The sequence below is a fragment of the Tamandua tetradactyla genome, chromosome 7 (assembly GCF_023851605.1).
Source record: "Tamandua tetradactyla isolate mTamTet1 chromosome 7, mTamTet1.pri, whole genome shotgun sequence".
Lineage (NCBI taxonomy): Eukaryota > Metazoa > Chordata > Mammalia > Pilosa > Myrmecophagidae > Tamandua > Tamandua tetradactyla.
The window spans coordinates 51,654,338-51,671,151 of NC_135333.1; the positions used below are offsets into that span (position 1 = coordinate 51,654,338).

A 16,814-nucleotide genomic window follows, 5' to 3' on the forward strand; every position below is an offset into this window, starting at 1 on the left:
TGCTGTAGGTGAATTAACTCATTTAATTCTCACAACTATGCCAAGAGGCAGGTTTTAGTATCACTTTCATTATATTCATTTCACAAATTGGAAACGGAGCTTGGTGAGGTTAAATGACTTCCTCAAAGTTAGAAAGTGGCAGAGGCTGGATTTAAAATCTAGATGGTCCTGGCTCCTACACTTGCAGGCTTAGCTTCAGCATTCTCTTTTCATTGTGCCTCATTGGTATTTGTCTCTCTTTTCCCTAACCATACTTTTCATAAGTGGTAGGGATTCAGTCAGCAGTGTTTCACATCTCACCTACAGCCTTAACTTGGCACGATGACTTTGTAAGCCAAACTCAACAATGATACTCCTCCAAGTATGTCCACTGCACTTCTGCCCTCAGGTCTGTGGGTGCATTAGATCTGTTCTTTAAAATAAGCTGTATTTGATCTCCTATGTTCTGTGAAATAGCTTATTAACGTTTTAGACCATAAATAATGTTTCTGATGTATTATTTCCTACGTTATTTTAAGAGGGTTTTGTTTCTGTCATGAGGCCTTTTTTTTAATGTTGAATTTTTTTCCCTCTAGAGTAATTGATATTATAGATGTCTCATGGTGTTTTTCTCCCTTTCAATTAAATTTTATTTTAAAGCATTTTTATCATGTCTTATCAAACATGTTCTTCCTATATTTCTGTGTCTCGTTTTTTTACAAGGAGGCTTGTAGAATAATAGGAGAAACCTCTTGTCTCACTGTGAAGGGCTGACATACCAAAGTACCATAGTCCAGTTGACTTAAACAAGAAGTTATTGTCTCTCAGTTCTAGACACCAGAAGTCTGAAATTAAGTTATCAGTAGGGCCGTATTTTCTCTTAAAGGAGATAATCTGTTTCATGCTTCACCCTGGCTTCTGGTGGATGATTGGCAATCTGTGGTTTCGTTGGCTTGTCATGGCATAACTCAGTTTCTGTCTCTGTCACCTGACTACATCTCTCTCTTGTCTGTCCCTTACTGACTCTGTCCAAATTTCCACTGCCTATAATGATACCAGTTGGATTAGGGACCTGCCCTAGTCCTGTTTGGCTGCCTTTTAACTAAAAATATCTTCAAAGATCCTGCTTCAAATGGGGTCATATTCATGGGACCAGAGGTTAGGACTTGAATATATCTTTTTGGTGGACACAGTTCAAACCATAACACCTCTTTACTTTCCCATTAACTAATTTCATTTTTTTTTTTAGGTATTAAAAGAAGAAATTGTAGAAATTATTATTTTTGAAGTTAAATTTTTATAATGTCCTCCAGACCACCTTGTATCAGAAGGATTATACAATAATATTTTAGTGATCTTATGACTTTTGTACAATGGTTGAACTATCTTCATCTTCACACTCTGAAATACACTGTTAGGGTTTCAAAATCTACAGAAACTGCCCTTCTCTGAACACCCACCTCAAAACACAAAAAATAAACATGTGCATACATACTTGTAAAATACTTAATGTACGTACACATAATCCAAACATACCCAGCTATTCACTCTACTTTCTACTTTTAACTTAATTTCTTAAGTTAGGAGTTAACACTTAACTTTTATATATATTTATTGGAGTTGATATTAGCAATAAATGTATATTACTGATAGGGAATAAGTGGGTCGATATAACATATGTACCTGGATACTTACTTCTACTTAAACATGGTTAAATATAGATTAATCTAAATTTTAATCTTCCATCTGGCTAAATATGGGAGGTTAAACATACCCATTTAGCTCCCTTCCTCCTGAAATGCTATTAAATGGACAGCAGAAGGCATTTAAAAAGGCAAACCCACAAGGAATAAGAAAATGGGAGAAGAGATAACAGCTACCGTTTTTGGAGATCAGAATGCAGATGGATGATTTAGTAAACTTAACAAACCTATGAAAACAAAACCCTAGGCTGACAGTGGGAAATCAATGCAACAACCTGGTTTCTGTCTTAGAATCTCCAAAAGACTGGGTAATTGTGAACACCAGTTACCTCTGAAAGTGAAGGTGATACTGAAAACAGGAGAAGTGGGTGAAAATCTTGAAGGAGAGCCCCTAAGTCCCTTCCCATACTGTAGCACAAGACCAAAGGTTTATTGTTTGGAAAGGATAAAACAAAGGGGTCTGGACTGGAGAGAACACAAGACTTTGCTATGATGAAATCACAGGAACTGAATATCCTGAATTGTGGACATTCCAGCCTTTTCCTCCACGTAGCTCCCAGAACCTTGACCTCCAGGTGCTTGTCTTCTAAGCAGAAGTTCAGAAGACTCTTCTTTAGGGAATATGGGGAACCTATGATAATAAACCCCAAATTACTGGTATTAGGGCAACCCCAGTGAAACTGCCGAGCCAGCTTAACTCTGCATTGAAGACCACACGAGGGAAGCCCATTCTTGGACATAGAGTTTTAATCCACTTTTTAATGTCCCACTTTCAAATATGAGCAACTTACATCATTTTTCATTTGAGGAAAGGAGCTAACCTCAAAAGCAAATCACAACAAATGGAAAAAGCAATGTGTAAGAAACAAATTATAGAGCAAGAAGAAAACCTAATAAAAAAACCTCTCAGTATCTTCAGAGAGACAAGAATAGATATTGTATCCATAAAATAAGTAGAGGCTGCTATGAAAAAGGAACGCCCAAGAGCAAAAAGAACTTATGAATATAAAAACCAATAATAGAATTAAAAACCTTGAGAGGAGGGTTTGAAAATAAAAACAGGAAATCTCCTGGAAAGTAGATTAAAAAAAAAAAAAGGCAAAGAGATGGAAACTAATAGAGAAAATATAAGAAAAGTAGAAAAAAGTCCAGGAAATCCCCCACTATAATAATAAAATTTACAAAAAGAGAAAATGGAAAATGGGAGGGAACATGAGGGTATCAACAAAGGAATTATAGAAGAAAATTTCTCAGAACTGAGAGTTTTTGAGACTGAAAGGATCCATCAAGTACCTGACCCTGTGGATAAAAGTAGATCAGCACCAAGTACAGAAATGTGGAGTTTTAGAACATGGAGAAAGAGAAACTCCTACAAGCTTCTAGAAGGAAAAAAAAATAAAGGTTTCATTATAAAGAAACAAGAATTAGAATGCCAGTACTGGAAGCTAGAAGATAGCTTTTAGAACAAAAAATATTTTCCAACTTAGGATTTTACGATAGCCAAACAGTTAAATATGAGGGTAGAAGCATCAGACATTATCAGACATTGAAAAATGTTATCTTCCATACACCCTTTCACAGGAGCTACTGGAGAATGAGCTCCTCCAGGTGGAGAGAATAAAGCAGGAAAAAAAGATATGAGACCCAGGACTAGAGGACCCACCAATGAGAAAAACAAAGGGCAGCCCTAGGAGATGGTGAAAGGCCCATGACGTCAGCTGTGTATCCAGTCTACAGACCAACCAACCCAGACTGGATCAGGTCAGAAAGCTCTGGGGAGATGTTGCCAAGAAGATGGAATTGGTAGAATTACCTTTTCTATTTAAATATCTCCAGAGGAGATTGATGCACCTTAAAGTGAGTTTGAATTGAATTAGTGGCAATTATATAGAAAATGAAGCAAATCAAGAAGCAAGACAACAATTAGTTCCAAGGAAAACAGAAATATTGTGCTGGAAAGAATAAAGAAATCTTAGCAGACTATATGGCTCAGCTGTGAAGAGCTTTTGCCTGGTCTTAGTAATACAATTTCTAAAAAATCATGTATCTAAAATGAAAACTTAACTATATTGACAGGATGGGAGGGCAAGAAGGTGATGGGGATGGAAAGAGGATGGAAGCATGGGTGGGAGGGAAACTTTTCATTGTGTACCTTCTTATATATTGTTTTGATTTTTGACCCATAGGAATGACTTTCATAAACTTAAAAAAAAAACTTAATGAGAATTATTTTACTATTTGTTGTAGACTTTTCAACAACTGATTTCCATAAAGGTGTGTTGTTCTTTTTTTTCCTTCTCAGAAACTAAAACACAGAGCACGGGGTTGTTCACCTGATATCAGACAAATTGACCTTGATGTCAACCGCACATTTAGGGACCATATTATGTTTAGAGACAGATATGGAGTTAAGTAAGTAAAGTTTAATATTATGAAATGTAGAAACAAAAACATATTTACCTAGTCTTTATCAGAGTCTTTATTAACTTAAAATGTGAGTGTATAGAATATCTTGTAATTCAGGTCCTAATGGTTTAAGCTTTTGCAGGTCATTTGAGTCCATGTTGTTTGAAACTTGGAATCTAATCTAACCTAATTTTTTTTTAACATTTTTGGGAAAGAATCATTTTATGATCTGGGAAGTCTTTAAAAATATGGTAGATAATTTTATTAAAACACTTAGAAAATAATTGAAAGATTGTCTTCTTGAGAACTGTGTCAGTGATAAATTTAGCCATATGACCTTTATCCTATGCTGAAATAAAATTTAAAAAATAGGAAATTAATGACTATATTCAAACTCACTGAGTATAATAGGGCATTGATACTATACACTGACTTCCATTGAGTGTATCATTGCTATGGCAACCTATGAATGGAAGGTATAATTTTGCTGTCCTCTGTATCAGTCAGGGTTTAACCAGAGAAACTGAACCTATAAGAGATATATGTTAAGAGATTTATTGCAAGGAATTGATTTATGCAATTGTGGGAGCTGACTAGGAAAATCCAAAATCCGTAAGGCAGGTGGTCAGAAACGGCAGGCCATGAGGAAAGATAGGCTGGAACTCTTGGGTAGGAGGTGAAGTTGCTGTCCACAGGTAGAATTTCTTCTTCCTCAGGGAAGCCTCAGCTCCCTGAGGCTTTTGAATCAGGCCTATCCAGGTTGTCTAGGATGATCTTCCCTACTTAGAGTCAGCTGCTGATGGACTTGAATCACATCTACAAAAATGCCTTCACAGCAATGCCTAGCTTAGTGTTTGGTTGAATAACTATGGGTTATAACCTAGCCAGTATGACACGTAAAATTAACCATCACATTCTACGCTTTGCCAACTTGGCACTCATACACATCTTATTAATTTCCAAATAAAGACAAAAACAGGGCTATACCTCTGCCTAACATGATACATACCTCTCCTTACAACTGAAATCATGCTAAGTTTTTCTCCACAAGAAGTTGCAAATTCCTTAATATTGGATGATAAAGGAAAAAGAAAAAGAAGAAAACAAAAATATTATATAAGAAAATACACACACACACATACACACGCATACATACACACACATACAACCAACTAATAACAAAAATAAGGATACAGTCATTCCAGTCTTTGTTTCTGTAACTGGTCACAAAATTGTAGCTCAGATTTGTAGCTGTCTTCTACTTCTCAACAAGCACTTCAGCTGGCCCGTGGTTCTTCTCCCCCTCTTTGCCTGTTGATTCAGAGGCATGAGGAGCCCATAGTGGCTGGGTGACAGTCTTAACTTCAAGTTCGGTAGAATCATTGTTATGTTTCCTGGTGGAAGCACTCCTCCTTTTGCAACTAAGACCTGTAGACCAGCAGAGCTTAAGGCTGCAGGGTCATGAAGCAAAATTTTTTTAGTGGATCAGTAGGGTTAATAGTGTTGCCACTCCCATTTCTATCTCTTTATTCTTGGACCCCTGAATCTTGGCTGTGGGAAAAATAGTACCATAGAGTGGATGCTGATTTCAAGCATACACAGCCTCCTGGTGAACATTGCCCCACCTCTGCAAGGTATTGCCACCTAGTTAACATTATAACTGAGCTTTGTTTAGCCACCTGTTTCTGTGGTGATGATTTTAGGGTAAGATTGTTCATTCAAAGAGGGCAAAAAATTAGATAAATTGTGAAGCCCGTGTTTTCTGGTGTGTATTCTTTCACTCAGAATGAATGTTGTTTGTCTCAAGCTTAGATTATATAGACTATTGTTTAAATTAGAATTTGGTATCATGTCTTTATTGCAGTTATGGTTTTATGTGAATTTATCTATTGATTTTCAGACAAACTGTTTACTTTTGCAATGTTTATCATTTTAATAAAACATATGAAGTAACTGAATGGTGTTTAATGTAAATTTTGTTTTCTCTAGGCAACAATCCTTATTCCATGTTCTTGCTGCGTATTCTATTTATAATACGGTAAGCTGCAGATGCCTGCCCACAGTTCAATGAGCTGTAGTCAGAGTGCTCTTTTGAAACTGCTACAAAGGCCTTTCTGGGCTGTATTTCTTCACCTCAGGATTAGGCAGTATTTGAAGTCTCATGTGATTCCTGTGGGTTTTGTTAAACCTCCTCTGGTAAACCACGTGATCTTAGAGCAGGGCTGATTGGGAAGAGGCATACCATAGTAAGCCAGTGAATCTCACTTTTTTTGTCTTTCCAAATTGTTTTGTTATGTTTTGTGTTTTTGTTTGTTTTGTTTATTTTTTAAGATATAGGATTCAGGATGAACAAAGCTAGAAGACAGGAAATTGGAGATGATCCTCATGTAATATTGGAAATATGAATCTTCAGTTCTTTTCCTTGTCTCTCACTCACTCTTTCCTTTCTGGCTCAGGCTTGGATCAAGAAACCCTTAAATATTTGCATCTCCATCTGTTCTCAACCTTACTTGGTTCTCCCTCTATAAGAGGACATGTGAAATGCCTCATGTTATTGGGCTCTGCTCCTAGGGAGTATTTTACTTAAAAGATTAACTCTATATATAAATAAAACTGGAAAAACCCACTTGCCTCTCATTTGTATGGTGGTATTGCTAGTTTTACTTGACTCTTTTGATATCTCTTCATTGCTCCTGGAGTATCATGTATTCACTTGTTATCCCCAGGAGTAGGCTAAAACTAAACTTTTGGGTAATGGAACATACTGTTCTTACAACTTACCACTTTGGGGAGAGATAATTTATAGAAAGATTAATTAGTATTGAACATAATGTGGGTGTTAAATGATTATTAACTGGGAGAACAACCTTTGAACTTTGGGAAATATAATTCCTATTGTATTAAGACCTTTAAGTTGTTGCAAAGAACAAAAATTCACTTAAACAAGGGCAAGTTGAACAGGTTTATTAAAGTGTTGCTCACAGAAGTGAAGCAGTAGTTGAGCCTCATGAGAACTGGAGCTGGAAAGTGGAAAGCTCTCAGTAAGAGAGCTTTTTTTCTCTCCCACTTTGGGGCCACATGGTATCTTTGATTGTCTCCATATTTATGCCACTGCTTCTTTCTCTAGGGTTCTGTATGCTGTATTTTTAATAGGTTCTTTGCCTTTCCCAGTTTTTACATGGCTAAAATTGTGCCTGCAGACTCAACATGACCATTCTGTTCAAACACATACCATCATCTGGTTATAATCTATGTGGCTTTGTTCACATTTCCTAGAGAAGGAATCTGATTCATTACTTTCCAGCCAATTAATTATTTCCCTGGGGTCAGGTATCCTCTTCTGGTCCATCAACTGTGGTTCAAATACGATAGAAGTAAGTTTCTAAGACTACATCATAAGCAGGAACTGTGGGATAGGAGTGGGAGCAGTTCTCAGAAAGTGTAAATCTAGTAGAGAGAGTATATCAAATTGGGAATTGTAGGAGGAGAAAAATTTGCCAGCATCTGAGCAAGAAACAGGAATATTGAACTGAGAATCATTAATGAAAATAACAGCAAAAAAACAACCAAAAACATTAGCGCTCTTTAAGGAAAATATAACAGTATTGAACAGAGGACAATAAAGAAGTAAGTAGGTTTAGACTTTGTCTACATTTCTGCATTTATTCCTGAACATAATTTTACTCTTTTTTAGTATGTAGTATAATACTATGAAGAAATTGCAGTATTTATCTGTAGAATTCCCTATTAAATAATATGCCCAGGAATTTTCTGGGCTTTTATAGATTGAATTTTTATATATGCAAATATATGTAATTTGATTAGAAACTCCCCATTTCTTTGTTCTCATTTAATCTTTAGGAAGTTGGATACTGTCAGGGGATGAGCCAGATCACAGCTTTACTCCTTATGTATCTGAATGAAGAAGATGCCTTCTGGGCCTTGGTCAAACTGTTCTCAGGTCCCAAACATGCCATGCATGGTAAGAAAATCCCATATTTTATCATAAACAGTGAAGAAGGGAGAGGGAGAAAAACATAAAACAAAACCAAACTTTGGAATATGCTCAAACGATAACAAACTTAATATCCAGGGGCTTGTTCAATTCCTTGATATTTGTTGCTAATTTCGTATTTCAGTTTTCTTTATTGAGCTTTATTAAATTCTTATTCTTAGATATTTTTTCCCTCGTCTTTTCCCCATAGTTTATTTTTGGCCTTTGAAAATTCTTTCAAAAGAAACTAATTTAGGTTTCAGAGAAATTTTGGAAAAAACTGTAGTTTTAGAAGGAGGAGAGGACACCCTTTGATCAAAACTTATACAGTTATAAATTACAATTTCAGTGAAATATTTAGCATTTGCTGGTTATTGTGATATAAGCTGATATTCTTTGGGAAAGAATATTAGTCACGAAATGACACTTAGGTTTTTAATAAACGGTATACAATACTTCAGTCATTTTGTATATCGTATTTTTATTTTCTTTAGTTCTTTCAGCCTTTGAATTTATAGCCATTTTAAATTAAAAGCTTATCTTAGGAACTTAATATTTCAAAACTTGCAGGATTTTTGGTTTTCAAGTTAGGTGATTTTTAATATCATTTCTTATATTTGCTAAACACATGCAGTAAACATTTTGGAGAGCTGATAGTAACTTTTCTTGAAAATGAAAGTAGCGCTTGACTTATTGCAGAAATTATTTTCCCAGTGCCATCCATTTAAAACATTTTCAATGCTAATTACTCCAAGAATGGATCATATAAATTCTAAAAACTCCTCAGGTTAGAAGTTCTGTTCAGGTGGAAGGGTTAATTTCCAATTCTTTTAACAAAGATGAACTGAGACACACAATTATTTAAGGAATGAAGTGTTCTGTGATGAGCCAAAAGTTTACAGAACCTTAAAGAATGTAAGTTTGTCCTTAAAAGTAAAATTGGTTCTTGTGAGAGAAGGCATACTGAGGAATGATGCAAGGCTGACCCTTTTCAAGTTAGTCACCACTGGATTAGTTAGGGTTTTCTGGACAGAACCAACAGGTTATATGTATGCATGTGTGTGCCTGTCTGTGAGTACACGTACAAGCACATTTAAGTTTTAGAATTATTATAGGTGTTGGTACTCAAGTGACCATGGAGATTGGCAAGCTGGAATTCCATAAGGCAGGCCACAGGTTGGAAATTCTGATGATAATGAAGTTGAATTCCTCAGGAGTTGCTGGTTGATTGAGGTAGAGGCAGGGATTCTTCTTTCTGAAGAAAGCCTTAGTTCTGGCTTTAAGACCTTCAACTGATTGGGTGAGGAAACTTCCTCCATTGCTGAAGGCAGTCTCCTTTGTTGATTATAGATGCAGTCAGCTGACTGTAGATGCAAATCCATCTACTAAATCCCCTGACAGTAACAATCAGTCCAGTGCTTGCCTGACCAAACAACAGGACAGCCTAACCTAGCCAAGTTGACACATAAAATTAACCATCACAGCCACCATTTATAGGACTCTAATGTGTGTGGTATGGAACCTGCTGCATACTTAGTTAGATTCTAGTGTTTTCAAGATCGTGTCCTTCCATAGTTTACTAAATCTCACATCTTTTGTGATTTTTGTGGGGGTAGTATATGTTTTGTGTGTATGTAAATGTTTGTATTTGCCTTAGTGTTTCTTGCTGATGTTTTTAACAAGTACTGTCTGCATTCATAGCAATCTCTGGATACTTTACATCCTGTACATATACTCCAAAAGTAAGCCACATTATTATATTGAGTGCCATATAAGAAGCAGTATCATTTAAAAAGGCATCCTGGGGGAAAATATTTTCCTCATCAGTCTTTCTTTTGGTTTACTGTGAGATGGTGCTGCTGATGTGTTTTGAAGTACAGTTGAATGTTAACGATTTAAGTAATGTTTAATTGTGTGGAAGACTGCCCTATTTTAGTAAACAGGACAGTTTACTAGTAAGAAATAGTTCAAAAACTATTTCATTTGAACATACTCGACAGATTACCTCCAGCATTTATTGTCACCATTCTAATCTATAAAGCAATGCTAATTCTACTTTCCTAACTATCCTATTTGTTTCTATGTTGCCTATGAACTTTTATAAGTAATTGTTACCTTGCTTCTTTGCTTTTCCTGTTTGGAAGTAGTGTCACTTATAGAGCATAGAAGTGAGAGCTGAGGAAAACAAAAGAGTTAAAATATCAAGTCTGTGATATCAATGAAAAGTGAAGACATATTAGGTATCTAAGCATCTGTGAACTAGTTAGTGATCATTACTCAAGGGCATTGACTTTTTCAGAATCAGACTTTTCTTGAAAGTCTTCTACCTCCAACTCCCACCTGATCAAATTGACCAGGAAAGTGGCATTGATAGAGCTATGGATTTTTTTCAATGAAATTGTTTTACTGGAAAATATTATTATGGCAGAAATAGTAATTCTGGAAACTTGTTAACTCAGAAAACTTAGAATTAGTTAAGAAATAGTCCTGCCCTCAAGATTATAAAGCAGTATTTCCTGACTATGTTCCAAAGAATATTAGTTCCTGACGTCCTTGCAAGGACTTAGTTTTATTTTTTGGAAACAGATGTTCTATGGAGATAAAAATGGACTCCAAGATCAAAGTCTGGGAGACTGAGGTAAACAAAGGAAAATAAGATTTTTAAGTTTATAGGACAAGTTGAATGCATTAATAAATTAGTTACATCAGGAATATCCAAGAAGAGAATATATAACATGTGACATTTCCTTTAGGTTCTTTTTTAAAAACATACAGAACATCTAGTAACACCTTTCAAAGCTATATAGAACCTAGGTTATAAAATACTAATGTGGGGAACTCATAAAGTGTTTACCGTTTTTAATGGTTTTGTAAAGAATGTCTGAAAGGAGACTTATAAATTAAAATAGAATGTCATGTACAATGTGTTAAATGCACAAAAGTAGTCTTTTAACTTAATATTTGTAATTACTTACTTCCTAGAAATTTATAGGTTACATTGTATAATCAGATGGGTTTAAATACAATTTTTTTTAATATAATATTAATCATATAGCACCTGTTTGCTTTGTCTAATGCTAGATATGGATTACAGAAGGGAGTAAAAAGTGATAAAGCCTTTTTATTTATAAAAAATGAAATGTTATATAATATCTTTGCAATAAAACAAGTATTCAAGATTAGAATAATCTATAAAGAATCTAGGCAACTAGAATATGGCCCTATACCTTAAGAGAACAGATGATCCTGATAAATGGCTTTAGTTTTGATTTTTTTCCCTAGTTTCCTTATCCTTTTTAACCCAGAAAATTGTCATCTTTTGTATCTTTACAATGTTATTGGAGATCATTAGCATATATTTACTAGGCTGCACGTCCTTTTACCCAAAGCTGATACACAATTATTTCCTTGGTGGGAGGAAAAATATTTTGTAACTACCAGGTTTTATTTATTTACTTATTTATTACTACTGTTTTATTTATACCTTTACAAATGAAAGAAATATGCTGCATTTAAACATTGGAATTTTTATTGTATTGTTTATAAAGTTTTGTTTTTGTTTGTATTTTAGGCTTTTTTGTCCAAGGTTTTCCTAAACTCTTGAGGTTTCAAGAACACCATGAAAAAATACTGAATAAATTTCTGTCCAAGCTTAAGCATCACTTGGTAGGTAGAAGTGACACTGATTTCCACCCACCTACACCAAGAATACAGCTAGAATGAAGTTTGATCTTTGGTCCCAATTACCTTATTAATTTATAATATCATTCATTGCATTTACTGTGCAATTATTATTCCCAGTTGTTTGAAGAACATTAGTTTTGGAAAATTTAATATTGATGGTTACAGCCCTAATTTATAGAATCAGCTTTCTTAAAGCTGGTAAATACAAACAATAGAGTTTTAAAAAACATGATTTATTTGTAATTTTAAGTATTTTTTTATTGTATAAAAAGTATTTTAAAAGTCATACAGACTAGTTCTTAGTGGACGATATAAATACTATAAAATGTAGTAATTTAGTAAAGTGAAGGTACTTCATGTAAAAATATATTAAAGAAAGTCAAAATATTGGATTACAATCCTATCATAAGAAAGAATCTGTTCCTAGAGTGATTTTGAAAAGTTAAATTGAGGAGGAAGGTGTAAAAAGAGGAAGAATAGGAATAATTCAGCATGTAAAAAATTCCTAAAAAGGTGATTTTTTTGTTTAGCTTTAACAGCTGCCTCCAACTGCATTAGTATTATAATGTCATATTTTGTTTCCTACAGTCCAGAAATCATGAGTTCTTTGTTTTTTCAGGATCGTCAAGAAATCTATACAAGTTTTTACACAATGAAATGGTTCTTTCAGTGTTTCCTTGATCGTGTGAGTATTTATTTTCAAAACCAATTATGAAATTATAAATATAACATGAGGATAATACTGTTAACTTCATTTTTTTTTCTTTGTCTTTAATTACAGACTCCATTTACACTAAACCTAAGAATATGGGATATCTACATTCTTGAAGGAGAACGAATTCTTACTGCTATGTCTTATACAATCTTAAAATTGCACAAAAGTAAGAAAATGTTTCAAAAATCAAGGTTTACTTTAATTCTAACTTCCACCCCCATACCACCTCAAACTCATTTTCTTTTAGTAGTGGTTTAAAAAGTTCTTTAAAATTGGTGGAGAAATTAGCTTCTGTTGTTATTTACTTTCATTGATTCTTATGACTAAAAGCTTAGTACATCACAGAGGTCTTTGAATCTTTCCTCTTTTGTTGAGGTTTATTTTTACATTTTATTTTTACATATATTAAGTAGAGTATAACTTGATGATTTCATTAATAATATTGTCATTAAGTATTTGTTTCCACTGGGTCCCATAACTTCTTTTCTTCAGTCTGAATCTCACATGTGTAATAGGAGGCCAAAGACCCCAGGTCCATTATTTGAAAGGGTAGAGAGGACATTTTGTCATTCAGGATAAAAGCTTCCAGCTCCAAGCTGAAGACCAGAAATGGGGAACCCCCACACATCCAACTTTCTACCTGACTGCATTGTGGCTTCCGAGACAAGGGTGATCGATGTCTGTGGCTGTATAAATGCAACAAGGCTTTAGTTTGCAGTGTTTCATAGGTTTTTGTTTGTTTTTAAATAGAAAAACAAGGTTTACTTTCACATTTCACATAATGTCAATTGGCAACCTAGAAAAAGGAAGAAAAAGAGAGAAGATCTGCCCGTGAAAAGATTAGACAATCTTTAATATTATTTATTGTTTTCATAAACAGAGGTCTCAGTACCTCTTTCAAAGGAATACTATATATAAATACGTGTTGCTTAGTTTAGCAGTGTGGGGAGCTGTAGGAGAGCTGACAAATGGCATTACTGTCATGCAGCATTAGTAACGGTAGACTGTGTGAGCTGAAATTAAATTTGAAAATTATTTATATTAAAATTATTTTTGGTTTATCCTAAGCATACTGACCACGTGACATATAATATCTAAGTCACCCACCAGGTGTTAGGAGTCCAGATCCTACTTGGCTTGTGGTAATTCCTACATCTGTATTGGCCATCCATCTTTATTAACTTTCTTTCAGGCATGGATAGTCTTTTGTATCCATGTTGTTGACCCCTCATTCATCTTAAAATAAGGAAATCTCTCATTTAAACTCTTTACTATATGGGTGACTCTCCTAGGGCCCCTCTATCTAAACCCTGATGCCTAAAGCTCTCCTTTCAATGCTAGGCGCTGTCACAGCAGGTCCCTGTACCACAGAAGCTCGTCCTGCTCTGGCTGAGTCTCTTTCTGTCCTGCTCATTTCACACTTTCTTTGCACTAGCTTCTGTTGTGATCTTTTGGGAACTGAAAAAACATCCAGTTTATGAGATTAAAACAAGTGATTTCTAACTCATTGCTAGTATTGAGCAGGAGTCAGCAGAGGTCAGCCTCCGTGTCAAATGCAGCCCACATATTTTCTGGGGCTGCTTTTGTTCTGCCAAAATGATGGCGTTGCGTAGCTGCCTCAGACATTGCCTGTCCCAGAACGTTGTGTACATTTACAGCAGTCTCTTTACAGAAAAAGTTTGCCAGCTTCTGGTTAGAGGAGCCTTCTAAGGCTGTGTTAGGGAATTTTAAGAAGATATTCTCATCTTTTCCAAACTTGACCATGGTCTACATTTTTGCAATAATTTTTACAAGAGTATCCTGACCTGATAATCTATTCCAGATGAAGCCAGCACATTACTTTTATTATATAATTACCTTGATTATGTTATTGAAGACTCATAAGTCTTCAATGGCAATGTGTTATCTTTCTAATGAATTTAGAATTCAAGTTGACTCCATCTGATGGTTATTTAACTTCCCAGCTTTTACTTTCATGACTCCTTTAATTAATACTCCAGCCAGTGTGTGCAGTAGACACTTCCCTCAGGACAACTTCCATACCTTACTTATGCTTGGTCTCTAGATTTTTTTGCTAGATGTTATAGTTTGCTAGCTGCTGGAATGCTATATACCAAAATGGAATTACTTTTAAAAGGGGGAATTTATTAAGTTGCAAGTTTACATGAAAATGTCCCAATTAAAGCAAGTCCATAAAAATGCCCAAATTAAGGCACCACAAAAGAAGTTACTGTCACTCAAGAAAGCCCGATGAAGTTCAGGGTTTCTCTCTCAACTGGAAAGGCACCTGGGGCATCTGTTAGCTTTCTTTCCTGGCTTCTTGTTTCATGAAGCTCCCCTGGGGACATTTTCCTTCTTCATCTCCAAAGGACTCTGGCTGTGAGGCTTTTATATTTCATAGGTTTTTTATTTTTATTTTTTTTTTATTTCATAGGTTTTTATAATTTGATGTGATGTGCTTTAATTTCAAAAGAAAGAAATGAGTTTTTCTTCATGAAAATGAAGAATCTTGTTTATCTTTAAAGTCTCAAGTCAGCCTTAAAAGTTATGTGACTCCTCTTCTAGCTATGCAGAGAAGAAAATCATTTTGAAGGCTTTAGAACTTGGTATAGTACTTCTCATGTAGGTCATATGACATAGTTTTACATTAATTGTATATTCTCCTGTCTTAAATTATTCTTGAATGATTCATCAGCTTCCCAAGTAAACAACAAGGTAATTGAGTACATGGAGTCATGCTTTATATATTTTCTCCATACCATGCTTGGTACTGCTCTAAGGACATGTCAGGTGCTTTAGTATTAAGATTGTTTGATTGCTTATTTGTTATCCAAACTTTATATAGGAATGAAAACTCCCTCTAAAAATGTTTCTGTATTGCCTACTCTTTTAAAGAAAAGGATTCACGATGTTGATGGTTTGTTTCCCTCACACCCAAACCTTGTTCCTCCAATACACCAACCAAAGCACCAAATCCAAACAGTTGACAATGAATTGTGTTCTAAGACTTAGAGGTCTGTTACATGTTAAAGTGAATTTCTTCTTAATCACTTGGTCAATCACTCTCTTTCCCTACCTTCTCTCTCCTCTGTTCCCTTCCTCCATCCTTCCCTCTTCCCCTTACTTCCTTTTTCTCCTTCTGTATTAGAACTGACCAAAATATAGAACAAAAGTATAATTTCTTTTTGAGAAATATTTCTCAGTTTTATATTCCTAAATAGTGAGAAAATAGAAACATATTTAGCAATATTATTATTCATGGTTTATCACAGAGTGATTTTAAATAACAAAAAATTATGAACCTAAATGCCATTTATTAGAGAAGTGATTAAGTAAATTATAGTGCATACATACAGTGAACTCTTACAGCTATTAAAAGTGAAGGTGTAAAATATGTTTGAAGTATGAGATATCAGTGATATATTATTGAATGGGAACAAAAGCACATGGGATATTGTGGAAAATATAATTCATTTTTATAGATTGATGTGTATATACACACATGAATATATATATCTACTTATGTACCAGGTAGTTGGATCTTAGCTGATTTTTACTTCTGCTTTGTTGTAGTAAGTTTATTTGCCTATGGCAGTTGGAGCTCCATATCAGTAAAGCAGAAAGACCTCAGGTCATCCTGGAATGGTCTTTCTCTGTCTTTTGTTTCCAAGAACTTCTTTTCTTAAGCTTAATGTTAATGCCTAGGATATAGTTCTCCTTAAACCATTGAGAAGGTATTTGGCACTATTATCCTTTCTTTCCCCAGGGAGGGTACGCTTGCTTTTTTCTGTGCCTGCTTTAACATCAGGAAGTATTTTTGTCTTACTGGGTTTTAATGATATTCACAATGGCATATATAAGTTCTATGCTATGTATGCCCTTTATAAAAAATACTACACCAGAATAGAATATATAATCTTTTCAAGTAAAGTAGCTGTTGACTTTGCATTTTTATTTCTCTCATCCTAATTTTTAGAGCATCTAATGAAATTGTCTATGGAAGAACTTGTAGAATTTCTTCAGGACACACTGGCAAAGAATTTTTTCTTCGAAGATGACTTTGTAATAGAGCAACTTCAAATTTCTATGGCAGAACTAAAGCGAGCAAAGTTAGATCTCCCAGAACCTGGTAAGAAATATCCAAATATTTTATGTCTAAATTGTCATTAAGATATGTTTAAATTATAATTACAATTAGAAGACATGGGCATGACCGGCATGGGACATTTCTTTCTCTTAGCTTAAGCATTATACCTGTGATGATAGAATTTGAACTGATGTCTTACCAGCTGCTTATAGCTTTTCTCCTTATTTTAAGAAAAGGCAAGTACAT

General features: G+C 34.7%; 1 protein-coding gene across 5 annotated transcripts in view; it reads left to right on the plus strand.

The window, feature by feature from the left end:
- The window catches only part of USP6NL (USP6 N-terminal like), a 261,997-nt gene that overhangs the window by 203,503 nt on the left and 41,680 nt on the right, over nt 1-16,814 (plus strand). For 4 of the 5 annotated variants that reach the window (XM_077169438.1, XM_077169439.1, XM_077169442.1 and 1 more), the window contains 7 exons: nt 3,985-4,094; nt 6,078-6,126; nt 7,950-8,070; nt 11,654-11,748; nt 12,386-12,451; nt 12,548-12,647; nt 16,458-16,610. In XM_077169438.1, the coding sequence (XP_077025553.1) occupies nt 3,985-4,094; nt 6,078-6,126; nt 7,950-8,070; nt 11,654-11,748; nt 12,386-12,451; nt 12,548-12,647; nt 16,458-16,610 (694 nt within the window). Of the gene's footprint in view, nt 1-3,326; nt 3,444-3,984; nt 4,095-6,077; nt 6,127-7,949; nt 8,071-11,653; nt 11,749-12,385; nt 12,452-12,547; nt 12,648-16,457; nt 16,611-16,814 lie in introns of those variants that run through there. The other variant, XM_077169441.1, reaches the window with a different exon arrangement.